Source organism: Phyllostomus hastatus, unplaced genomic scaffold (genome assembly GCF_019186645.2).
Source record: "Phyllostomus hastatus isolate PE091 unplaced genomic scaffold, TTU_PhHast_1.1 phas_contig_40, whole genome shotgun sequence".
Lineage (NCBI taxonomy): Eukaryota > Metazoa > Chordata > Mammalia > Chiroptera > Phyllostomidae > Phyllostomus > Phyllostomus hastatus.
In genome coordinates, this window is record NW_025333872.1 from 10,530,003 (window position 1) to 10,556,568 (window position 26,566).

The window sequence follows — 26,566 nt, forward strand, 5'->3', positions numbered from 1 at the left end:
ATTCTGAATTATCCAATTTCTCTACTTGTGCCATAAGCATTTAGGACAGAGCTCTTCCTTTGGTTTCCAAAGGAAGAAATAAAAATAGTTAAGAGAAACCAAGTGATTCTGGAGCAAAGGCACGTCCAATCTCAAGTCAGAGTTAGAATTCCAAATATTGATCATCATAATAGACATTCAATTAGTATTTATTTGATTAACTGGTTGCTTGTTTAACAGGAGTGAAAGCTCAGCTCTTTGAGGAAGATGGGATATGTCACCTTCCATTCACCGCAGCAGTACTGGCTCAATCTCAGGAGACCTTTGTGTGACTTCAGTAGTGGTGACAGTTTAATATGGAACCAATCATATTGTCTAGGGTCCCTGCTTATAGGCTGGCAGACCCAGGGTTATGGGTAATTTTTATAGCCTTGGTGTTAAGCAAAGTTAATAAATCCAAGACCAGGAAGAAGAGCTGAATATAAGGACAAGAAAGAGAACTATCCCCAAAGAAATTGACTTTCAAACTGCTCCCTCATTTTGCCATCATTTCAGTTGCTGCTCTCTCTCTCTCTCTCTCTCTCTCTCTCTCTCTCTCTCTCTCTCTCTAGATCTCTCTCTCTCTCTCTCTCACACACACACACACACACACCCTGCCCTGCCTTTCCAGGTGCCAGCTCTTCCACTCACCCTCAGTGTCCTTGACTCATGCCTCCTTCTCTCTCTCCAACACAACTGCCCATGAAACTTTGCCTCAAACCAGCAAGTCCAGACTTGGGGACCTCCTCTTTCTCACGTGCATATTGGCCGATTTCCTCCTGAGAAATCTCCGTGCGTCCACCCCACTCACCAAATCCTCCCAGTCCTTTACATCTCCACTGAAGACACACCCCCTGGAAACCTTCCCTGAACCTGTTAGCCTCTCAGCTCCCTGAAGAGTCTGGGGCACTTGAAAACCTCTCTTCTCATGGGTAGTTTCCACATAAACCTCTCTATAGGGTTGGTTACTGAGCCCCTTAATCAGACTCAAATCATCCTCCCAGCTGAAACCCTAGCCTATGCTGCTCTGGGACAGCACCAAGGGCCTCAAGCACCCTGTTTGTCCATCTCTGGTTGACTATTGCTGTTCTATGGCAAGAATAGCAGATAAGGGGTCTGGGAGGTCAAGGAAATGGGGCAGAACAGGGGAGGCAGGACATTGTGTGACTTAAAAGAATTGCACAAATATATTAAACATGTACAATTTCCTTTAACTTTGTCCCAACCAAGGGCCTTAACACAGTGCAGGAGCATTTTAGTAACATAGACACTGGTAATACATTCATTGAAGCTTCTTGGGGGAAATGTAATTCAACTTCATTCTCTGGAGAGAGAGGCATCAGAGTCATAGAAAGAAAAGTTGTGTGTGAGTGTGTATGTGAGTTGCAGGACTGTTTCCTACTTGGCCATTGCTTTCACACTCCCTCAATGGGCAGCCACAGTCCTGGTTAGAGCCAGGATTCCACCTCATGCAACATATTGAGAATGGGAAGGTCCACAGGGACTCCTGAAGGCAGGAGCTGGAGAGAGCAAGGGAGTAAGAAGCCCAAGCCCCCACCACGCCAGTGGAGAAGCGAGGCCTGAAGGTGGTGCAGAGCTTTGATCAGGCTACGGCTGAGCAGAAACCACAGCTCAAGCCCTGCTCCTGACCTGTCATGAGGTGGGGCGCCAGTGCCTGCCGGGAGCCTTCTTTGTTACCTATAAAACAGTGCCAGTGAGAGAGAAGCAGTAACAAGTCTCACCCTCTCATTAAGTTGCCATCCAACTCTTGGCTGCACATACTGTCTTTCCAAATTTTGCCACTGGGGCTGGCAGCGTAATTTCTCTTCAGGCTTCATGTAAAGAAGCTAGAGAGGGATGGAGAAGGTTTAAGTAAGTTCAATGTAAGAACAGGTGGGAGAAAAGGCCCCACAAGAAGGGCAGATGAGGTGAGCCAAAGACTCAGCCACGGAGTATGACTGCAAAGGCCCCTGGCCAAGTTTAACAAAGCATTTCTCCTCTCTGCAGGGGAGGAAAACCAGACCAAGCTGGTTGTGGGAGTTACCTCAGAAAACTCCAGCCTCCTGAGTCCTTCAGTTTACATTACTGCAGCATAGAAGCAAAGCTGTGTTAGGATGAGTCCCAGACGCAGACAGGTCCCATAGATAATTCCAGTTTTCCTAAGAGGCTGCTGTAACTGCAACTTGGAAACAAAGCTGGGCCCAACCTCATTCACGATATGAGAGCTCCTTTGAGACTTCTTGTCTACCATTGGTCTGAACCTGTCTACAACCAAGGCATCTTGTGCCTCAGCCAGCCTAATCCTCCTGAAAAATGCTTTCATCTCACCCCTCCCCCAATCAGATCACTCCCCTGGCTCCACATGGTCTCCTGCTTCAAGTCTAAACTGCTCTTCCCCATTCTAAGCACCCCAGTCCCGTCCTGCCTCACTCCCCATCCTTAGACTCTTTCGCTCATCCACACAACTGATTTAATCAGCCCTGCCTCCTCACTCTTCCCTGTACCCTCTATGTTCATCCCTAACTCTGGTGCCTTTTGTCCCTCCTGTCCTGCCCAAGAAATCCTGTCTTCTCCCTCTGCCTAAAAATAATCTGCCTACTCACTAAGGTGTGGCTCGGGTTTACTTCTCCCATGAACTGTTTATCTTTACCCCTCCTCACTGATCTCCCAAAATGTCATTGTAGCAACCCTATGCACATCAGGGAGCAAAGATTGTGTATGTTGTAGAAAGCCCAGGCTTAGCCCTAGCCAGGCAGCTCAGCTGGTTGGAGTGTTGGCCCAATATGCCAAGGTTTCAGGTTTGATCCCCAGCAGGGCCACATATAAGAAGCAACCAATGAACACATGAGTAAGTGGAACAACAAATCCTCTCCTTTTTTCTAAAATAAATAAGTAAAATTTTTAAAACTGGTAAGAACAGATAATACACTTGATCTTAGCCAAAAGTCCAAGAAGTGATCAATAAGTAAAATATTTTTTAAAAGAAAAAAGAAAAGAAGACAAATGAAAATAGAAAAGAAAAAGCAAGCCCCAGCCTACACCTAGACAGCAAGATCCAAGTTCAATGCTCTGACTCTGGAGTCAGCTGGGCCTGGGTTCACATTGGGCCACCACTAGTCCATATGGCACATTTGTGCCCCTTAGAAAGAGGCATTCCCAGCCTGCACAGTTGTCCACAGCAGCCCTGGTGCAAATCTCTCCTCTGATGCCCACTAGCTGCATGGCTTGAAGCAAGTCCTTAACTTCCATTACTATAGTTCTTCATCTGCAAAATGGAGATAACAGTGCCTACCCTGCTTGGTTGTTCTAAAAGTTAAAAAAAACTAATATAAAGTACTCAGCATTAGAACCCATTGGGTGCTCACCAAATGTTAGTTACTACTGTCATTAGCCTTCTCTACTTCTTTGATGAGCTGTCTCCAGAAAGAGGAAGAGGTATCAGTAATTTCTTAAGAGAGCAACAGACTCATCCACTTCCTTCTCCTCTTTTCCTTTTGCCATTTTGTCACCACATCTCCTAATTGGGAATTTCAAAGACTCCAAAATCAAAAATAATATAGCTTTATGTGGGGGGGGGGGAGTGTATCTGGGGACTAAGGATAATCATATTTAGCCTAAGGCAATTCAGCATCAGGCATACAATAAAGAAAGAAAAAAAATAACCTCTAAATGGGAGGAGAGTAAGAAAGTTGTCCCTAAAGCCAGTATTTGAGAGTGGAAAGATATGAGAACAAAGGGGTAGATGCAGAAACCGAGGCAGTATAGGGCTGACTTGGGTGTTCTTAGTAATTCACTGGATTGGCTTTGGGGTCTGACACCCTAAGGTTCTTTTATTTTTTTTAAGATTTTATTTATTTACTTTCAGAGAAAGAGGAAGGGAGGAAACATTGATGTGAGAGAGAAACATCAATATTTGAGACAAATATTGATCATTTACCTCCTGTGCACCCCCAACCGGAAACCTGGCCTGCAATCCAGGCATGTGCCTTGACCAGGAGTCAAACCGGGACCTTTCTGTTTACAGGAATGACACCCAACCCACTGAGCCACACCAGTCATGGCTGATACCTGAAGGTTCTATCTTCAGTCTATCCCTAACTTGCTGCATGAATTGGGCAAGTCATTTAACCTCTCTGTGCCCTAATTTACTTATCTAAAGATAGTAGATGAGTGTAACCATATAAGGGATACAGCTTGACAGTGTATGGGGACAGTGTAAGTGTCCCCATATCTGGTGGATATTTAATATGTAGATGACCCTCATTGGCATCCAGTGAGAGAAGAAGCTAAGCCCAGTGAATAATGACAGGATTAATAAAGAAAACTAGTGACCAGAGGGGAGAGGGGAGGAAATTTCAGGGGAAAGGGGGAAGGGTATACAGGAACAGGTATAAAGGACATAAGGACAAAAACTGGGGGGGGGCATGGAAATGGGAGGGAGGTGGGAAGGGTTGGGGGGGTGGGCTGGAATGGGAGTAAAAGACAGAAAACTGTACTTGAACAACAATTAAAGTTTTAAAAAAACTAGTAAAGTAAGAGAGTGGTTAGGGAGGAAGACAGGGCATTAAGAAGGGAGGTAGGAAGGTTAAGCCAGATGCTACATGGAGCACTAGCACTACAACATATAGCGTTAAATTCAGTTAGATGCCTCTTGCCAATCAGACATGGGGCCATTGGTTATACTCACCATCTCTCTCCAGATAAATCAGGGTCAGGGTTCAGGACAACTGGTTCAGTTTGAGGAAGAAACAGAAAATACAGAGATAGTTGCATTTATCACAGTAAATATCTTATACTTTGTCAAGTACCTGACACATTTCATGTGTGCATTAAATTTTGATGAGGGCATCTACAAGCCTTCAGTTAGTATTTAATTTATCCTGGTGAATTATTTAACCGGAGCAGAACTCGTGATTCCAAGAGTATTTATTTTGCATTTTTTATTAGAAATAATTTACACAAAAGTAGAATAGATCACTAAACCCCAGTGTACCTAGCATTCATCACGCAGAATCAACTATAATCAACTCACAGTCAAGCTTATTTCATGTATATCCCACTCACTTCCTGCCCAAACCCAAACTATTATAAAACAAATCCAAAACACTGTATCATTTCATGATGTGGATACTTCAAAAAGACAGAAAAGGGAGAAGGGCATTTTACATAAATTTTACTTTACCTAAAGCAAGGGATGGGCATGGCAGAAAGGAAAGGAAGAAGCCCAGTTCTCAGGATGAGCAGAAAGGGACCAGTTCAACCCCATTTTAATTGCTTCCCCACTTTACATTTACACAGTTCATTTGCTATCATTGCTGTTGAATACAGTGCCCTGTAATTTCAGCTTTAATGGCCTTGCTCATCAATTCCTATTGAATTAGAAACACCTGGCTAGCAACAGCCATTTTTCCGAATTCAACGCTGTGTGTTGTAGTGCTCCATGTGACATCTGGCTTACCTTCCTACCTCCTTTTCTTTTTAATGTCCTGACTTCCTCCCTAGCCAATCTCCTAATAACTTCTTAACTTCCTTTTATTAATCCCATCAACATTTACTGGGCCCAGCTCCTGGCATATAAGCAGACAAAATAAAAATGAGATGAGAACACCTAGCAGACACTGGAGGCTGAGAGTTGTCAGAAAGGTGGTGAGTGCAGCTGAGAAGAGTAAGAATGAATTTGCCAACAAAGGAGGACGGAAGTGGTTAAAGATGCAACATGGCATTCTAGGTAGAGGAAGCAGCCCTGGCAAGGAAGGAAATTTGGGGCCTATTTATGGAACTGCAAAATGCACTATGTGGCTGGATCAACAAATGTGATGAATAAAGGGTGGAGAATAATGAACATTGAAATACGTAGAATTAAGCATAGCCCAAGTCTTGGAGGTCAGTACTGTTGAACTGAGGGCATCTGGTTGGAGTAGAGCTGGTGGGAAAAGGAGTCCTGATATGAGAGAGATATATGATGCTCTCTCCGAGCACCTGGGTTCACTGCGACACTTTCAACTTCAACAGCATCTCCTATGAGAACATATCCTCCGAAAACAAGCCTATCTCTTCGATAGTTTACTAAGAACTGGTGCCTCCACCAAACATTGTTCCGTGATATAGAAACTACATGTCAGATCAGCAATATTGTCAAAGGCATGCACGTCTATTTAGTTTGCAAACATTCGTTTTTCCAGAGAATGTTTTCAAAACAGATACTAGACCAGACCTTATTTTTATATATTTGTTTCTCTTGGGGCAATAAAACAAATGCTAATGGGGATGGAAGGATGGTAATGCAGAGAAATAATTTCATTCTGGTTATTGTTTTTATTAGATTGACTGAGGCTGCAATGCATCTGTGGAAATACATTTGGAAATGTTCACTTCATGACACAAGAGCTGTTTAATCATGGAGCTGAGGCTGTGAGCTAGATTTGTAGAACTCAAAATGAAACCCAGTGTTGCCAATTGGCTGCTGAATTGGAGTGCCGCAGACAATCATTGCCATGGAATTATTGAATATCTGTTCTGGCTATCACCACTACCCCAATTTGCTTGGCAGTTGAAAATGCTGCACTTTGCACTTGACTGGTTTCAGAGTTCCAGGGCTGGAGGGATTGATGTTGTAAGTTCCAGGGATCACGAATCTGAATTGCAGTGAAGTGTGCAATAGTGAGCTCTGGAGTGTAGAGTGTGATTAAACGACCTCTAATGTTCCTTATATTTACATAATAATACTCTGGTCCTTGGGCCACAGATATCTGGGAGCTACTAAATTTGTAACTTTTTTCCTCAAATAAAAGAAACCAAACTTCAGCAAGATGACTCAGTGATGATGATATAGGGAACAGTTTGACAAAGTTGGGATCGAGTTTTATGCTTACGAGATTTGGCTTTAGATTCTAGCAAGAATCTTGTTCCAGGACAACGCCAGTTCTTCTGCATCCAGACATGACTTTGTTTCTACCCATATGTTCTCCATTTGAGTCAGGGGCTCACTCACCTGTTTTTCGCATTTGTAGTCCATGGTTTTCTATGCCCTGATTGTACTGTCTTACTTGGCTGCTCCCACCCACTCTCACCTTCATCTGCAAGCTCAGTTGTGCCTCCGTCTTCAGAGATAGGTCTGATCTTAGAGAAGACAGGCTGTTTCTTGGGTACGTACAGCCTAAAATCCCTGTCTTGAATCCCTCCACTCTCAGACCATCACTTGTAGGGTCTATTTCCAATCTTTCAGAGGCTGCTTGCCCAACACGTGCTGCTAGTTATCTTCACGCTAACATCCAGCTCTGTGGAGACTGGCTGATCTCCTACTCTACTCCAGCTTGGAGCCACCACTGGATTTTAAACCGTAAAGCCTTAAAAATTGTCCTGTAACCTACAGCTTCTAGATCCCTGGGATACATACCTTCTAGGACCCCACCACCTTATATTTCCTAGTGGGGATCCCATGTGGATTTTCAGTCTCTGTCTTGACAGCCCAACCTGGGCTCATAATCCCACAGTTCCCGAGTCTGTCCCAGTCCCTGCCAGGCCTGAAGCCTCCCTTATGACCAAGGAGAAAATGAAGGTGAATGAATGTCTGGCTCTGCCAAACCCCAGCCTCAGTTATCAGCACCACCTTATCACTTTCTAATTGCTTTTCTCTGATATCGATTTTCTTCCTTACATGACTGGATGCCGGACTCTGACCCAGAATTTGACCTGACCATAGTCAGGTCTTACACTTTTTCCTTCCCTGGAATTCTCAGGGCCTCTTGAGCCACTGGGATATTACCTTACTCTGGTAGTTGGCTCGAAAGTACTCAGACCTTCCTAGCCTTAACCAGCAGTAGCTGTACTCAGACCTTCTTAGCCTTAACCAGCAGAAGTCCTTAACTAGGACTTCTGAACCAACCCATGGTCCTTTCTAGGATGCCACAATATTATGATTTACCTCAGTGTCCTCTAGACTAACTTCTGTAGAAAATTACTATTCTATGAGACTATAGGAATTTGTAAAAAGGAACAAACAAAAGTGCTATATATACATGTTTATTTCATGATCATGTGAATTTAGGAAATACTTTGTTACAGGACTTTCCAAGTCCTTTAATATGCTACTGGTGAGCATTGTAATATTAAAGGGATGGTGGAAGGGTGGCATAGTATATAGCTTTTTTAAAATGTGGTGGCCTAGCCCTGGTTGGTGTGGCTGGCTCAGTGGATTGAGTGCTGACCTGCAAACAAGAAGGTGGCCTGTTCGATTCCCAGTGAGGGCACGTGCCTGGGTTGCAGGCCACATCAACATTTCTCTCCCTCTCTCCTTCCCTTCCCCTCTCTCTAAAAATAAATAAATACAATCTTTAAGAATAAAATAAAATAAAAAAACGTTGGCCTAGGGGAGTTTTTTGTGCAATATTTTACATGTCACTAGAAGCTCCCCAGAACACCTCATGGGAAATACTGAGTGATTAAAGATCTATTCTTTGATGCTGACTTGAAGCCATTTGAACAAATTTTTCACTGACAGAACCAAAATAGAGCAGGGCATCAAGACTTTTCTCAATATCACAATAAAATTGGACCCTTATTTTATACCATACATAAAAATTAACTCAAAATGGATCAAAGATGTAATCATAAGACCTGAAAGTATAAAACTCCTGGAAGAAAACATAGGAGGAAACCTTGACATTGGTTTCAGCAATGGTCTCATGGATATGGCACCAAAAGCAGAGACAACAAAAGCAAAAATAGGTACATGCTGTGCACCAACTGAAACAGCTTCTGCTCAGCAAAGAAAGGAACCAACAGAGTGAATAGAGTGGAAGGAGATCTTTGAAAATCATATATCTGATAAGGGGATAATTTTTAAAATATATAAGGAACTCCTACAACTCAGTAGTAAAAACAAAACAAACAAAAAACTAATAACCTGATTTAAAAATAAGCTAAAGAGTTGAATAGACATTTCAGAAGATATACAAATGGCCAACAAGTATATAAAAAGATGTTAAACATCACTAACCATCAGAAAAATGCAAATCAAAGCTGCAGTGAGCTATTACCACACACCTGTCTGTATGGCTAATACCCAAAAGACAAAACATAGCAAGTGTGGCTGAGAATGTGGAAAAAAAGAGAACCCTTGTATACTGTTGGTGGAAATGTAATTGGGTGTAACCACCCTGGAAAACATGGAGGGTCCTCAAAATACTAAAAATAGAACTACCATATGTCCCAGCAATTCCACTTCTGGGTATATATTCAAAAGAATTGAAATCCAGATTCCCATATTCATTGCAGTGTTATTCACAACAGCCAAGATTTGGAAACAACCTAAACATCAATTGACAGATAAATGGATAAGGGAAATCTGATATCTACATACAATGGAATATTGTTCACACTTAAGAAAAAAAGAAGAAAATTCTGCAGTGTGTGACAACATGGATGAATCTTCAGGATTATGCTACGTGAAGCAAGCCAGTCCTTGAAAGGTAAATATTGCATAATTCCATTTATATGATGTATTTAAAATAGTCAAATTTATAGAATCAAAAAGTAGAATAATGGTTGCTAGAGGCTGGAGAGGGAGAGAAAATGGAGAATTACTAACCAAGGGGCATAAATTTCAGTTATGCAAGGTGAACTAGTTCTAGAAATATGCTGTACACTTGAAAATTTGTTAGAGGGTGGGTGTCATGTTAAGTATTCTTACCACAGCAAAATAAAATAAAATAAAATAAAAAATAAAAAGAATAAAACTGTAGTAATTAAATAAAAGCATCAGAGATAGGATTTTTAATTTTAAATTCTTACATGCATTTGTTCAAAACTCTATAAATTCAAGTTTATATTACTACACACAGAATGACTAAAATAAAAATATAAAATTTTAATAAAATTATAATTAATATATTTTAAATAAAAATACAGCTATAAAATAAATACAGCTATGTTAGGAGCTGGAGAGGATGCTCTGGGACATACAATGGTACCACAACTGTGAAAGTAGTTTGACAGATTCCTAAAGTTAAACATATATTCACATACTACTAAGAAATCATACACCTGGGTATTTACCCAAAAGAAATGAACACACGTGCACACACAAACCAGTACACAAGTGGTCATCACAGAAGCTTTACTTAAACAGTCCAAATGTCCTTCAGTGTGTGAATGGTCAAACTGTGATGCATCCCTATTGTGGAAATACCATTTGGCAGTAAAAAAGAACAAACTGTTGATATATACAACACTTTGGTTAGATCTCAAGGTAATTATGCTAAGTGAAAAAAGCCAACCTGAGCAAGTCACATATTTTATGATTCTGTTCATATAACAGTCTCTAAATGGCGAATAAATAACACTGTCCATCACTGTAGTGATGGAGAATAGTTCCCAGGGTGGAGGGGAAGGCAACAAAGGTTAGCAGGAGGGAGTTTCTCTGTGGTGCTGAAACAGTTCAGTATTCTGTGATGATGGTTACATGAATCTACACATGTGATAAAATTTCATGGTGCTATACACAAAAAAATAAAAGTGCATATACAAATTGGTATGAACTGAGTAAAGTCTGTAGTTTAATTAATAACACTGTCAGTTTCCTGATTTGGGTAACGTTTTATGGCTACCCAAGAAGTTATCCTGGGGAGAACCTTGGTGAAAAATAGATAGAAACTCTCTGCACTACTTTTGAAACTTCTTGTGTCTTAAACTATTTCAAAGTAAAGTAACTTTTTTTGTTTAATAAGGAGAAAGCCGAAACAAAAACAATTCAACTTTGGGGCAGTCCAGGTGAAAGGCTCTAGGAAGGCAGGAATCTAGCCCACCGTATTTATCATTCAGAGCCATGCCTGGCCGACTCAGTGCTACAAGTGGATTTCGTGGCTCCACCATTTACTAGCAGTGTGACCTTGGGAAAGTCATAATCTGCCTGTGTCTTAGTTTCTTCATGAGTAGAATGGAAATAATAATGGGTCCTACAGCATAAGATTCAGATTAAGATTAAAGAGTGATTAATGTCAGGTGCTTTGAATACTTTATAGGAGGAAGGGGAGTTCCATGAAGGGATGGATATACAGGGTTCGTCTGTAAAAAGTCCAGCCACTGTTAATTAATATAACAAGAATGGTTTGCAAGACATCAGTGTAAGCTGGCAGCCAAGGAGAGTGGACTGGAATGCACAAGCATGAACAATGACAACTTCACTGTACTAGTCAGTGGGGGCAGTAGACACCATTGAGTGAGCATGTGTACTGTGTGGCCATTACATTCAAAATGACTGAGTGAGTAGAGCAACTAATCTGCATCAAATTTTACATTAAGCTTGAACGTTCCTCTGCAGAAACTATTTGGATGATTTGGAAGGCCACAGCTATGGGCAAGTGGTGATTGGTAGCTTCATCACAACAACATGCCCCCTCATGCATCACAGTTTGTGCAGTTTTGGGGAGAAACATCAAATCACCCAGGTGACTGAGACCCCTAAGCCCAGATTTGGTGCTTTGCAACTTCTGGCTTTTCCCCCACTAAAATCACCTTTGAAAGGGAAGAGATTTCAGGCTGTTGATGACACTTAGGAAAATCCAGTGGAACAGCTGATGGTGATTGGGAGAACTGTGTGAGGTCCCAAGGTACCTACTTTGAAGGGGACAGAGGCATCATTGTCTTATGTATAGTGTTTCTTGTATCTTGTATCTTTTTTAAAAAATGTCTCTATTTTTCATATTACATGGCTGAATACTTTCTGGACAGACCTCAGTCTTTTAGAAATATGTGTTATGTACAAGCAGTCACATGATTTGCCTAATGTCTGGGCAAGGTGGTTAACAATACACCTGCAAAATGGTGGAGCCACCAATGTACTCCTTGCTTATGAAATGATATGAGTTCCTTGCTTACATAGTAAATCTTCACTATAACTCTATTTTCCTTCTGGGTTTGGTTTTTTTTTTTTACCTTTTTCAACCTGTCCCACTTCCCAAAGCTTTGAAATACAAGGTACATCAACTATCAGCTCTTTGTTTTTGACACAATTTATTTGAAATTGTAAAAAGAAGGGTTTACTCTACAGAACTTTGAAATATTTTTCCTTGATTCACATTTGGTTTGACTCTCTTAAGACCCTCTTTGTATTTCCATCACTTCATGTAGACACATTTGATTATAATGTCCATATGTCTGTTTCCCTTAAGGAGCTGTGAAACCGAGGCCAGGAATCTGCATGCGTTCATTTATGCAACCGAGAGAGACTGAGCACCTATCGTGTTCCAAGCTCTATTCCTGATACTGAGGATACAGCAGTGTACAGACAAATGCCCTGTTCCCATTGGTAGTTACAACCTTGGATGGAATTCTTCTTTGTACTTCCAGCTTCTAGCACATTGCCTAGCCCAAGGTAGGTGGCCAAATGTTTCATGGATGGATGTGTGGAGTGATAAAACCAATGTTTCTGTTGCTGGGTACACTATATTTAAACAAAATAGAACAAAACTTGTGAAATTGGCTGCTCTAAGCTTCCTGAGAAAGTGAGAAACAACTGTCATGACTATTGTGAATGAACCATCGTTAGCCTCTTCCTCCTTTCCCATGAGATTTTCTATTTAGCATTTTGCTGTGTATAAAGCAGCAGGTGAGCAAAACAAGACAATGAGGTGCAGGAGCATCTCCTTTGGAGAGATGGAGGGCTACTGAAAGACTCTTAACCAGGGGTGTCAAACTCATTTTCACTGGGGGCCACATCAGTCTTGTGGTTGCCTTCAAAGGGCTGAATGTAATTTTAGGACTATATAAATGTAACTACTTCTTAACTAGGGGCAAGGAGCTCAGTGCTGCTGCCAGGTAGAAACAAGGTGCCAGACCGGATAAAACATGGTGGAGGGCCGGATTCGGCCCATGGGCCTTGTGTTTGCCACCTGTGCTCTTAACAAATCTTTGAAGTTTTTCCTCATGAAGACATTAAGTATAAACAATTTCTCTGTTGAGAAATATAAAAGGATTGGCCAGAAAATAGCTGGTATGCTCCTCTCTAAACTTCGAAGTTTAAACTCTCTTGAAATTTGCATTACTTTAATGTTTATTTCAGAGCCAAGTCCAGGGAAAGGATCTGAAATCACAAAGAGGTTGGGCGTGGTGGTGCCACTTCTTTCGGAGAGCCAGATAAGAGGCTGATTCTCTTTGCAGATTATACTAAAATGCTTCTCACAAAGCTATTACTAACATTTATGCCTCATCCATGTAATTCTTATCTTGGTTTTCAGGGATGTACATTCACTGGATGCCATAGAAATATTCTAAAATTATTTTATTTTTCAAATTCAACAATACATACACATGGTTCAAAATTTAAAAGGCTCTGAAGAACAAATCATGACAACACCGTGTCCTTCCTCTCTTCTTCCTGTCTCCTGGCCATGCTGTTCCCCTTCATAGAAATATCCATTGATAAGTTTCTTATATCCTAAATATTTTATGAGTATCTATATTTTGGAAATAACAAGACTCTAGCATCCAGATGGGTTTTCCATATGCAGCTACTTGGAAGTCAAATAGACTATGTAAAAACCGTTTTAGACTTGTAATTATAATTAATTCCTGCTCAGATGATTAATTTTATTTTCTATTTACTTTCAAGAACAGAGCCAAAAACGGATACCCTGGAATTATGAAGGAGCTCTGGTGGGGACTGATGGCAACCAGGCTGTGCCACTCACAAGCAGGTATGGTCTGACCTCCCACCTAAAAACGACGGGCTCTCCACACAACGTCCAAGGCTTCTGCCAAATAAGAGATCACACTTACTTTCCTCAAGTCAAAGTTCAAGATAGGTACCTGTTGCATCTATAGGACTGTATGATTAGACTGATGCTCCAGTGGCCCAGGAGCTACAAAACCCTGAGATTCTTTGATATAGTCAGTGGAGTTTTATGGCTCACTGTTACTTCACTTCTTTGAAAATTGAGAAAACTTCGATAATATACATATAAATATACATCAGAGTAACACCACTTCCAAATGTTCTTGACTTAATCACACCTTATACATTCTGCTCAAGACCACAAATTGATTAATTGCGGTTTCAGCAATGCAATTTAAGCTTTAATATGTTGCTCCATATATGCTTGATAGTGCATCAACTCTTAACAGTTCCATTAAGTTTTATAGTATGACCCTAAGCAAGTCTGCAGAGTTCAGCAGGAGAGGCTATAGGAAAGTCACAATGGCAGATTTCCAGGTTAACTCCCTGTAAGATTTATCCATTAGATCTGGGATGAGGCTTGGGAAGCACTCCCTTGGAGAGCTCTCTTCAATCAGTGGTTCTCCAACTGACTCCACTTTGCAACCTCCTGGGGAGCTTTACAAACAAACAAACAAACAAACAAAAACAGAATCGCTCTTTGCCTGGTGGCTCAGTTGGTCAAAGCATTGTCCATACACCAAAAAGGTTGAAAGTTCAGTCCCCGGTAAGGGAGTGTACAGGAGGCAATCAATCAATGTTTCTCTTATATTGATGATCTCTCTCTCTGAAATCAATATATACCCTTGGATGAGAATTTTTAAAAATGCAGAGGCCCAGGTTCCACCCCATGAGATTTGGATGTAATTGGCCTGGGGTACAACCTAAGCATTGGATTTCCAGAGCTCCCCTGCTCATTCCAGTGTGAAGTCAGGATTGAGAACCACCGCTGTAGATTTTGACCAAGATTGCCCAACTCTGGAAATCTCTTTGGATAATTGGAAATTATTTATTTCTCTCATGTGGAGCTGGTGTAATCTCCGTATTAGCGCTACTCTTGGCGTGAAACTGAGGCCTAATCTCAGGTTGCTCATTGTGATCTGGAGACCAGCCACATCCCCATCACCCAAGTACCCCCAACGGAAACAGAATCTGCATTTTAACAAGATCCCCAAGTGTTTCATGTGCTCATTAAATTTTAAAGAGCTCAGCAAAGTGGCCTCAATTATGCATTTCTAACAAGCTTCCAGGTGTGGTTCTACTGCTCCTGGGGCGCCCAGGGGCAAAAATTTAAAGCACTTTTTCTCAAAGTGTGACCCAAGAAGGGTTTCCAGAAAAGTGTAGAAAGCTCGTTCTGGACTTCACCACAAACCTTCCTGAATCCTCTGGGTATTGTAATAACTATGTATGGTGGGTACTCGAAATATTGGGAGAATAACTCTGTAAAGTATGTGATTGTCTAACCAATATGCTGTACACCTGAAACTAAAAATAATATTGAATGGAAACTATAATTGAAAAATAAAATTTAAAATTCATAAAAGTGTTTGAAACAGTGGCGATACAAAACCTCTCTGGGACTGTCTTCACAGCGGACTGCTCATTCACAGGTGACTCTTGTTTCCGTGAAAGGTGGAGAAGCCCAGGCAGGCCCGCCTTGTTCCCGGTGTGGGAGTCCTTCTTGCCTTTGAAAAGCAGCCCAGTCTAATTGTCTAAAAGCTCCTCTGCATTTAACCTACAATATTACTCTCTAAAGAAAAACTCTCTCTTCTTTAGCCCTTCAAAAAACTGACAATAGTCTTTCCCTTGCCTATCTGGTCTTTGTCATCAGGCTTAGATTCCCCAACTATTGCTTCTCACTGTGTTTCTTGCTCTTCTGGTTACTCCCACCCCCCCACCTCCCACATTGGAAACCTTCCAGTTCAGCACACCCCTCAAACAAGAGGAAACCTCCGCAGTGAGTAACATAGTATATAAATGAGACTATCATCAACTTGGATCAAAACGTTATATTTTAAATCAAGCAGCAGGAAGTTGAATTTTTTTTTTTAGAAAAGCTCTGTATCGTTAATTTAATATTAAGCTTCTGTTTAACCACAACCCCTATGTCCCTTCCCCTGGGTCTTCAAGACTACCCCATTCCTGTACTTTCACAATTACATAATGAATGTAAGTACACAGCTTTACTTACAACCCAGATAAATTTCATCACCATGATCTTTGTCCACTGTTTTGGATCAAGAAGTTCTGGTTACTAGTCCTGAACAGAGTAAACAGTCTTGGATTCAGACTCAAGTCTGACTCCTACACCTCTGCTGTAGGACCTTAACCAAGTTCCGTAGCCTCTACAAGCCTACTTTTCATATGGTAAAGGTACAATAACAGTACCTATCATGAGGTGGTTGTAGAGCTTCAACAGGATACTATAAAAGCACTTTGTAAAACATAAAGCTGTGTGAATGGTTAAGGGCATCCCCAATCTTTGAATAATTTACACTTAATAACCATAACATTTTTTATCCATCATGTTTTCTGCTCCCACAATAAATGTGGCAGTCCTGAAATCTTCTGAAACACAAAATCTGTCTCCTCCACTACCATATATGACCCATTCTAATTTGTTTTTTTCTTGTATGAAGAATTCCTGACCTCTATCCACAAAAGGAAGGGAAACCTAGCCTGAGAACCAGTTAAACCAAACACCAGGATGTTTCTCTGGAAACGACCCACGTGGGAGTGGACAAAATAAAAAAAAACCTGTAATGACCCTGAGGTGGGTTCAAAGTGCTCAGACAGGGTATCTACTACTTCCAGTTTCTCATTGAAAGAAGAACTCAAAATTGCTGAGGTTTGGCCATCGGAGTTCTGTTGATCCAGGGTTCCCAAGCTAAGCGATGTGATGAAATAGAAATTATAATAAATATAATGTAATGTAGTATGTTGTATTGTCAGTTTTCACCTTGTCTTACTGCCAAGAAAGAAGTTACTCAGAGGCAACTAGGTTTCACATAGAAGCCTACGATCTTGTATAGACCTTCCCATGAGTGGGAAATTTCCTAGATGGAAATCAGTAAAAGGAATGCACTCCAAGTCCTCACCATTTGCACCTCTCCACCCCCAAAATCTCATTTCTAGAGTAGAAACAACCTCAAAAACAGGAGACCTAGAAAATTCATGGTCATTTACTGTTTGGTCATCCTTTTCCGTTAATCTGCAGGTACTTTTCTCAACTCAAACCTCTGCTAATTTGCTGAGGTTTTTAGAATATACATATTTTTCCAGGAGATGGATCAAAGAGTTACAACCTGAGCACATGTACAAGGCAAGAATTAAATATACTCAAACTACTCAAGTAACAAACACCTAATATTTATTAATAAATTAGTACACTTGAAGGCATTTTTCCGATGTCATTCCCTCACCATTATCCACAAACCCCGCCCACACAAAGGGAGTCCACATCACCCTTTTGCATTAGGATCTGGCAACTGAGCATTAGAGAGTATGTTTATAAATGGGAGCATAGTTGCAAATATCAGACAAGAGTTCTTACAGCTGCAGCCGTTTTTAATTGAAGTGGCTGAATGATGTAGGAAACCCACCAAGACCGAGGCCTTGAGGACAGACTGGACCTATCAACTATGTGTGGATAAAAACCAAGATATCTTTAAAGCAAAGCTGGGGCAATTCCCTATGGAAAAAGTGCCTCTGGCACTCAGTTGTGACTTTCCAAAGTGCACAATATGTTCCAGAAAAGCTCAACCCCTAAAATGTAAAGTTCAAGTTCTTTGGTGGCCCAGGTGTCAAGCCACTTACATAGCAAGTCCTGGTGGCTTGAGGATTTCATGTCTCCAGCCCAGAGTATATTAGTGTAAGAGGAGCATAAGTAATCAAGCATTCTACACGGTGTCCAGGTGAAAACCATACAATCAGCAACAGTGTGGTCAAGTTTCAGCCATGAATATGAACTATACAACAAGGCATATTAAAAAGGTAACACAAAATCTAACTGAATTACAGTAACTCAACGGGGTCTTACATGTCCTTAACCCTTAAGAAAACTCGTAAATGACAAATAATAATAAAAAATAGTAAGAATAAAAGTAGTAGATGTGGATGTTGAGACATGAAGACTGCTTACAGAATTCACAAGATGCCATTGCACTTTGAAAGAGGCTCACAATCCAGTGCGCGGGAGCAGTCACACTGCATCTGTGGTGCGTGAAGTGAATTTAAAGTGCACAGAACAACTTGGACAATACATAAGAAGGCAAAACAGAGAAAATATGGAACCTAAAAAACTTTAGTAGTGGGTATTTTGCAACAGTTACATCTTGAAAAGGTTCATAAACTAACTTCACAGAAGGGTTAAAAAAAAGAAAGGAAAAAAAACAGAACTCCAAACACTGGCCATATACTCTATTAAACAACCCCCCCACAAAAAAATAAACAAAATAAAAAAACAAAAACAAACCACCCTGCCACTAAAAGGAGCAGTTTCAGAGCGCAGTGTCCCTTGTTTTCTAGAGCAGGTCGGGAAGATGGCCATAGACAGAGTCGAGGAGGGTCTGGCTGGCCTCCTGGCTCTTCACTCCAATAATCTCAAAAAGCCGGTCCAGCTTGTCCTCAGCCTGAGGAATCTCTTCAATCACCCGCAGCTCCTCAGGATTCAGAATGTGGAGCATGTCATCAAAAATAGGCTGCAAGTCACAGGGGTCCAGGCGTACCTGCCGCAACACCGTGTCCTTCTTTTCTGCACAGGGGAGAGGCGGGGAGGGGACAGCTGTAAAAGGACTGTATTGGGGGGACATGTAGGAGAGCTAAGTGACGGCTACTCTCTCCCCAGGCTGTCCCCACCTCACCAACCCAAGGTGAGTGAGTGAACCTCTAGCACATTTTAATCAACACAGGAATTTTTACTTGCATTGCACATAAGATATCAAAACAAGATTTGCCTCATAAAGATCAGAAAAAGATCTGCTTGAATGGGTTGTTGATGTGCCTGCCTTTTAACATGACATTTGCCTAACCCTAAACAACTTCTCCTAAATTATTCTAAAACTCAGAAGGAGAATGCTGTAATACTTAAAAAAGAAAACTGAAAAAATTATCCCCTCCTGAAAAACTTTACTCTTTTCCCCCCATCGGTAGTTCATTTATTAAACAAAGACCTCAGCCCACCCTTTCCTCTCAAAAATCCCAAGTCAATGTAATCTGCTATGACTTTCTAATTATGTTGCCATATTTTAACACTGACCCGCTAACAGCAAAAACACATAAATAAGAAAAATATTTTATATAAATAAATATGTAAAATGTTTAAATGTATGTAAAACAGAACATTTTATAAATATATAAAATATAACCTTTCACTAAAATATAAGTGGAATTAAACAAACTAGAAAATTTCTAACAAAAATCCATCATCAATGTAGTACGCATGTTAATTCCCTGCTATTAAAAACTGAAAGTGGCAAATTATTTACCAAAAGTATTAATCCATACTGTTTAAAACACTGTTGGTTTACAACCAAGCTTAACAGTGAATTTTAATTCAAGTCACTAAAACCTACACTTCAGACACTCAAGATAGGTTAGTGCTTTAAATCCTTGGATTCAAAGCACTAACCTTCAAGCCTTGTAAATAATTTTCAAAAACCTGCCCGACTGCATTTTATCAGACCTTTCCTGAAACATGTCTGATAGCATCAGGAGGATAAAGGGTGACAGACAAAGGGCTCTCAGCCAGGCAGTCAGAGCTGAAAGATTTTCTAGATGGATCCCCACTGGCTGAAGACGTGATTTCTCTGAGGCCATCTTTATCTTGTCGTCTAGAACAGGTTTTCCAGGACAGGTCATTCAAATGATTCTGAACTGTGGAAGTGGCAAGATAAAAATCCTGAGGGCTCTTTTGAGGAAGGCTTAAAGAATGTCTGTACCTTTGGTAATAAAGGAGCCCGTCCTGCTCAGGGCAGAGGAGCCACTGGATGTGGAGTCACAGCGAAGGAGGGGCTCGGACTCGTCCACGAAGAAGCCTTTGCTCTTCTCCAGCGGGGAGGGCTCCACGGTCAGGAGAGTGGAATTCTCAAGTTTCGTGTTGGGGCTGGGGATGGGGCTGGGGCTGAGTGGGCTGGGGCTCATCGGAAGAGCGAGTTTGTCAGTCTCCAGCTGCGGGAGGGAACAAAAAAAGATTTTTTTAATTATATACCTAAAAATTATAGAGAAAAAGGATATAATCTTTTCTCAGCACTTTCATTTGTTCCACCTAATATTTTAAGATAAATTCTCACATTTTGACAGTCCTCCTTAACTTACCACATTCCTGTGATACACAAACATACACGCAAACACACTACTCTGGGAGTGAGTTAGCATGCTGCTACTTTGGCCAGCTGAGGTGTAATCATGGCTGTACCAGGTGTATGGTGGAGATAGGGGAAATGATAGGTGTTATCACCCCTTTTCACAGGTGAAATGACTAAGGCACAGAGGGGCACACAGCCCCGGGGAGAAAGCCAGTGTTCATTGCAGGTCGGCCTGATATCCCTACCTAGCCCTGCCATTTGACACTACACTTTAGAACTCTGGTGGGCACTTGTGGCATTTTCTAGTCCATTGACTTTATCTTTTTATTGGCTTGTCTGGCCAATAAAACCTGGGAGCCGAGTCACACAGGGAGTGAGTGATGTGCACTCTTCCCCAGAGCTGTTCGTCACCACTAACTAGAATCCTCAGGACTTCATTTGCACAAGTCAAACAAAATTTCAAGTTCCCAACAAGAAGACAGCGACTCTCATTTCAAAGCACTACATTAATAGTTGTAAAATGCACAAGGCAAACACAACTAACTACCTCTTTTATAGCCTTTAAGGCCCAAGAAATTCCTCCAACTGATGGCAGATTCTGAAGACCACTGATTACTGCATGTTGAATGTTCTAACTACATTTTTCCTCTGTACAGCCACCCACACCCTGCCTCTGCTTTCAGTGCTAGTGTAAGACTTGGACAATGCACACTGCCTGCGGCCCCTTCTGATCTTCAGACAAGTTTTACATATATGCTTTTAAATTTTTAATTAAATAGGTCCTGGCATGTGCCCTTCCTCCCTGAAAATGCATATGGCCCATTCACGCCAATACACATTTTTTATTCACTCAGACAAAGAGCGCTTGTCTACACTCTGGTTCTCAGGGACACTACATTGGACGACATGGTCAGTCAATATAGTGCACTGTTCTTGTTTAAAAAAGAAATTCCGCCCACAAATCACATGCCAACGGGCTAAGAAATCCACCCACCTATTTCCTAACTCAGTTCAAAACTTGAAGTTTTTACGTTTCCCCCCACTTTTGCCACAGGATCCTATCAGTGGAAATTAAGCACAGGATTTCCAACATAACTTGGAAAGACAGAATGTTGAAGTGCTTCTCTCTTGTAATTAAGAAGGAGTCGAGTGAATATGAAAATGTCCCTAGGAATGGTTTTAGCATCACCAGACTGGAGCCAACAACTTCTGTTAAAGCCAGATACCATGACAATTACCTTTCTAGAAAATCTGTTCGGCTACTAAGGATACACAATAGTTGAGTGCATTCTGAATTTCTCTCAAGTTATTTGTATTTTTTTGCTATAAGAAAAAATTGATCCCAGAAACTTCCTTCCTCCCTTTACGTTAATATTTACAATATCCACCAAAATTGGTTTGCAACACTGCATGTTAACTCAAGCATTGTGTTACCCATGGTATCTCTAATCAGAAATGTGAGCCATCAGGATATTTGGAATAAATTCTTTATTTTATTTGTTTAACAATTTTATTTATTTACTTTTAGTGAGAAGGGAAGGGAGAGAGAAACAGAGGGAGAGAAATAGCAATGTGCAAGAGATACGTGAATCTGTTTCCTCTCACATGCCCCTAAACTGGGGACCTGGCCGGCAACCCAGGCATATGCCCTAACTGGGAATCGAACCAGCGACCTTTTGGTTCACAGGCCGGCACTCAATTTACTGAGCCACACAAGGCAGGGTGAATTCTTTACTTTATTAATTCAGAAAGTACATGGTTCAGTATTGAGTTTATAGCAAATGACGAACCCTTTTAATAAGATTCAGATACTAAAAGAGAAGACTGTTTAAACAAGAAAGTCAGATTTTTACAGAAGAGAGTCTTATCTTCTTACAAATGCTTTGAGCATAAACTTTTCAAAACATTCACCAAATGAGCAACTTAATTTATTCCTTATGCTTCTTTGAACTTTCCAAATTCTCTACAGGGACATATTAACTTTATAATTAGAAAAACAATAATGTTATTTTTTAAAGCAGTTGCCCCTGATAAGTATATTTTCTTTCTGCTAACTTGAAAATGTTGTGGCCACAGCCTCTTCTATTTATATTGGTAGCCAAGAAACAGGAGAGCTGGAAGATCATCTACTTGGCTGAGCTCCTCTCTATACTTTTGTTAAATGTTCACAGGCACAAAAGGGCAACACTCCCCCCAACTTACTACAATGATCTTTCGTTGCCCAGCTTTTCCCATAGGCCATTCTTTTATGAGCTCATAAAACGTATCTACCAGATATTTGAAGCACCTTTGGAGAAACTCGACAAATACAGTTCTTTTTGCTTTATGGCCATGAGGTAATCATGCTAGCTTAGAAGACTCAATTGAGAAATGAGGTAGAGACAGAAAGACAGACCAGAAAGGGAGGGGGCAGGGATAATAAGGAAAAAAACAGCCCAAACCAGATGGTTGTATTGTGGAAACTTCGAGAGCATGTAATATATTTTGGCCAGATGAGCCCCAAGTATCCTCCTGATTAGTTTCCATGCAAGTACACTGAGTCCTTCCAGATACCGTAGTTATTAGTCCTAACTGACACAGGAAGAGGTAGATGGTCCACCTGACTCAGCAGCTGAGTCACACCTACAGGAGTTCCACGGCTGACCTGACTATTTCCTTTCTGATTTGCAGAACCACTGAGTATGAAGAACTATCCAAATAGATTTTAACAAGGTACTGACTGAAAGGTGTGAGCTTGTACATCTCTGGGCTACAGAGGTTTGTAGCCATGTTTATAAGAACAAGGATTTAACTTGTTTTCCCTGTTAAAGAAATGCAGTTTTACTGGAATGAGCCATTCCCAGCTGTGTCGTTACAATCCTCACTCTTATCTCAACCAAAGCCCCAAACCCGAGTGCTCACTCTGGGCGTTCCACCAAATCACAACTGCAAGCTGAAGTCTCCTCTTTAATATCAAACCATCTCCCTGTTGCCTGGCCCTTCCTAAGATGATATCATGGGGAAGGTTGAAGTGTTTCTCTAGCTCCTAGGGTCTGAGGGGAGGAGGCGGGGGGTGGGCAGGGGGGTGGACAGTGGGAGCTGTGAATAGTACAGGAAAATCCTTCCAAACTTTATTCAAGACAAGGGTGGTATACACATGAAACAAGATTTTGAAACCACTTGTCTTGTCTCCTAGGATCCAGCAGCATTCCTGAATATACTCTGCATGCAGGAATGCACCCAGAACTCTGGCCTCGGAAGCCATCTTTTCAGCATGCATTTCATGTTTCCCAGTCAACTCCTAAAAATCATACTCATGGGAACCCTGAAATATCCTGCTAAGGTAGAAAGGCAATACCCCACGAACTAGCTGTCTGGTCTTAGAAAAACTACGTCCCTCCTCAGACCTGTTTCCCTACTTCTAAATGAAAAAGGTTGGACTGGGCCATCTCTGTTCAAACTATGTCTTATTGTTTCTCTTCCTATTGCTATTTCATTCTCCATCCCCACCCTGGCCCCCACCCCAAATCCCTCTTGCCTTCCCAGTTACCCCCAACTGGTTCACACAGCTAAGGTTTACACCTGAGGTATTTTCGAGTACTACCCAATTACAATCTCCCTGTGATTGCAACAATCTGTTTTCATAAAACTAATTAACAACTTTGAAGCCTCAGTGACCCCCTGAAATGAAGCATTAACTACCCAGCCTGGATGCTCCTTACCAGTCTTCAAAAATAATTCAACTTAACCCTGTGGCTCCTGGCACTACACACTTAGATTCCAAGAGGCCCGCCTTTCTCCCGATGCAGCCAGACACGCCTGACAGACTTAAGAAGAAATCGTCTTACAGTGAAAAGTCACCCTTTCAACTGAACTTTTCCTCCAGACCTTGTCTAACGCTTAGAAACAAGAGTTCTATGTTATACCCATGAAAATTTCCATCACTTTAATAATGGTTTTTAAAAGCCTATTGGCTAAATTCAATGAAAACTAATTGCTATTCCATCTGAGTTGACCAGCTCATTACTCAGATCCAGTAAACAAAAGGGACTTTAAAAAAGCCATTACTGTACTGTGCAAAATCATCCAGCATCAAATATATGTAATCCATTAGCTGTTAAGGCAGCTCTTTATTAGCTCCATTTTACAGATGAGAAAACTGAGATTGAAGTAGCCTGACCAATGTCACCAAACCAGGATTCAGGATCAGGTCTGTCTACTTTCAAGTAATCCTCTTTGCTGAGCCACATCACTTCCCTGTCTGGACTCAATGCATTTAGAGAAATTGACAAACCCTATAAACACAATAAGCAACCACATGAGCGTTAGGAGGTACCCTGGCCCCTAAGCCCTAGTGAAGGCGCCAGAGACAGGGTCTACTAAGACCTGTAACTCAATGGCAGAGCTTACACTCCACAGGATGACTGCCCTGAGAGAGAGATGAGAGATTCTGTAAATAATAGTCACTTCAACTGGAATCAAAACTATGCATTCTATTTGAAAATACTTCAGATCCCAACAGATCAGTGACTGTTCAGAAAAACAAATTCCACCTCCACTAGAGGTTTATCTCAAAGGAATTAGTGCCTAAATAAATATATAACTAGAACTATTTCATGAGTATCATGTCTCGAAGTTCTTTCCCCTGCTTTCCCAGCTGCTATTGTAATCACCCAAATGAGATTTCATGACCTCCTATAGGTCTATGTGGGCAGACGCAATTGAGCTCTGATTTAAAAAAAAAAAAGGAAAAAGCACAATCCTCCTTGCCTTATGTATAAGCACCTCTGGAAATCTGCATCTATTCAGTCCCTATGTTTACAGGAATCCAGATAATAAGGAATGCTTTGTTACCAAACCACCGTAGTCCCAGGATTTTAGATAATCAAGGTTACCAGCCCCACCTCAAAAAATTACTCTGAATCTATTCAAATTCTAAGTTTAGATATCTATAAAGGAAAATATCTATAAACAATTATTTCTCCCTTAAAAAAATACATATATATACCACCCCAACAAAATAGGAAAAAGTACTAGGTTTCTTTAATCCTAAATAATAGTGTTACCAAGAGTGCTGGCAAAATTGGACCTCAGTTCTTGAGTTCGGCAAAGAAAAGTTTCAGAGCCAAGAACTCAAATTATCAGAGAAAGTTTATTTAGAAAGTTACAGAGGTAGCAGAAGAGCCCTTAGGGCTTGGGAGAGAAAAAGGCAGAGGTACTAGCCTTGGGGGAAGAGGTGGAAGGAACAGCCCAGAGGTAGAGCGTGCTAGGAGGTCTTAGGGAAGGATCTCATCAGAATGTTCATCAGCTTGATGCTGGTGCGCTGTGAGATTTATTCTCCTGATGGGATCCATTGTTGGGTGTGGTTGGTTAAAATGACACTAATTGGATTTCTGCTGTCTGTTGGAGAAGGGTGATTTAAGCTATTTACACTCTGGTTGGGGAGAGGTGTAAACCATTTACTCTTAAGTGTCCCTGGTTAGGGAAGATAGGATTTTGCAATTTACTACACGGCTATAAACTGCTGTTTAACTGTCTCAGTCTCACTATCCCATTTCTCCTGGCTTACTAGCCTGTCTCAATAGGAGACAATGACTTAAGGTTATTCTTCCGAGTGTGAATTCTTGTTAAATCCAACCCAGAATAGGGGTCTGGGCAAGAGTAATCCAAATTTACTTAGCAAATTTTTTTGCAAACCAAAAGAAAACAGTTAAGAGGAAAATAAGAAAGTGTTGATTCTTAAGCTTTTAAAGGAAGGGTTACCAGTTATCAGAAATTTGGAAGTCTTAGAAATGAAAATATGGATTAGAAGCATATACTCACATAAATAAAGCAAAATGATAAAATGTAAATAATTATTGAATCTAGCTGGTAAGTTTATACATGGTGGTTGTACTGTGCTTTCAACGTTATTTTTTGCATCTTATTTTTAAAACTTAGAAAAATAAATGTAAAAGATGGGCTAAGAGCCAAATATTATGACAAAAATTCCCCAAACTTTTCCTAGTTTTCTAATTGTTTAGTCTTTTGTTGTCTTTGCTTCTCTTTGCTCCTGCCCAGCCCAGATCACAGGAAAGGGAGCAAGGAGGGTGCTTCCATTGCATAAATCATCAATTGGCAAGTAGACACTGTTGGCCTTATGCTGTCTAGATCTTCCTGGGGTCATTGGAGGTCATGGGATGGAAGCTGGAACAGGAGTAAATGCCAAGATGCCTTGCTCAGCTTCCTCGGGAACCCCTGCACTAGACCACAGAGGTTGCAGAACTCACTGAACACTGTGCACTGCCCAGGTGAGTGGGGCACCAGCAGCAGAGCCTGCAGGCGCATTCACCACCCTCAGGAGGCTCACAGGATTACCCTGGCCGAAAAATGCCAAAACCACTGGGGAACTACTTGAAAAAAACACCCCTCAACCACCTAGACTTGTCCCAGCACAGGATAATGAAAGGGTTTTGTTTCAACTACAACCTTACTTAAGATTGCATTTGAACTTTAGCCCAGGTTAGCTGGCCATGGTGTGTTTCTCCCTTAAGTAGCCCAAGCCCAAATCAAG

The 26,566-nt window shown here is 41.1% G+C and overlaps 1 protein-coding gene, 1 long non-coding RNA gene and 1 pseudogene across 3 annotated transcripts in view; 1 reads left to right on the plus strand and 2 right to left on the minus strand.

The window, feature by feature from the left end:
* LOC123821383 overlaps positions 1–15,267 on the plus strand; it is a 39,401-nt gene extending 24,134 nt beyond the window's left edge. The window contains exons 4-6 of one of the 2 annotated variants that reach the window (XR_006786117.1): positions 9,295–9,488; positions 12,189–12,391; positions 13,628–15,267. This is a non-coding gene — a long non-coding RNA (uncharacterized LOC123821383). The remainder of the gene's footprint in view (positions 1–9,294; positions 9,489–12,188; positions 12,392–13,627) is intronic. The other variant, XR_006786118.1, reaches the window with a different exon arrangement.
* LOC123822351 lies at positions 2,866–2,977 on the minus strand (annotated as a pseudogene).
* Positions 15,268–17,082: 1,815 nt separating the features above from the next.
* Positions 17,083–26,566, minus strand: part of TNFRSF21 (TNF receptor superfamily member 21) — a 63,359-nt gene continuing 53,875 nt past the window's right edge. The window contains exons 5-6 of the mRNA XM_045842765.1: positions 19,669–19,897; positions 17,083–18,482 (exon numbers count right to left, since the gene is read on the minus strand). Coding sequence (XP_045698721.1) covers positions 18,253–18,482; positions 19,669–19,897 — 459 coding nt within the window. The 3' untranslated portion in view covers positions 17,083–18,252. The remainder of the gene's footprint in view (positions 18,483–19,668; positions 19,898–26,566) is intronic.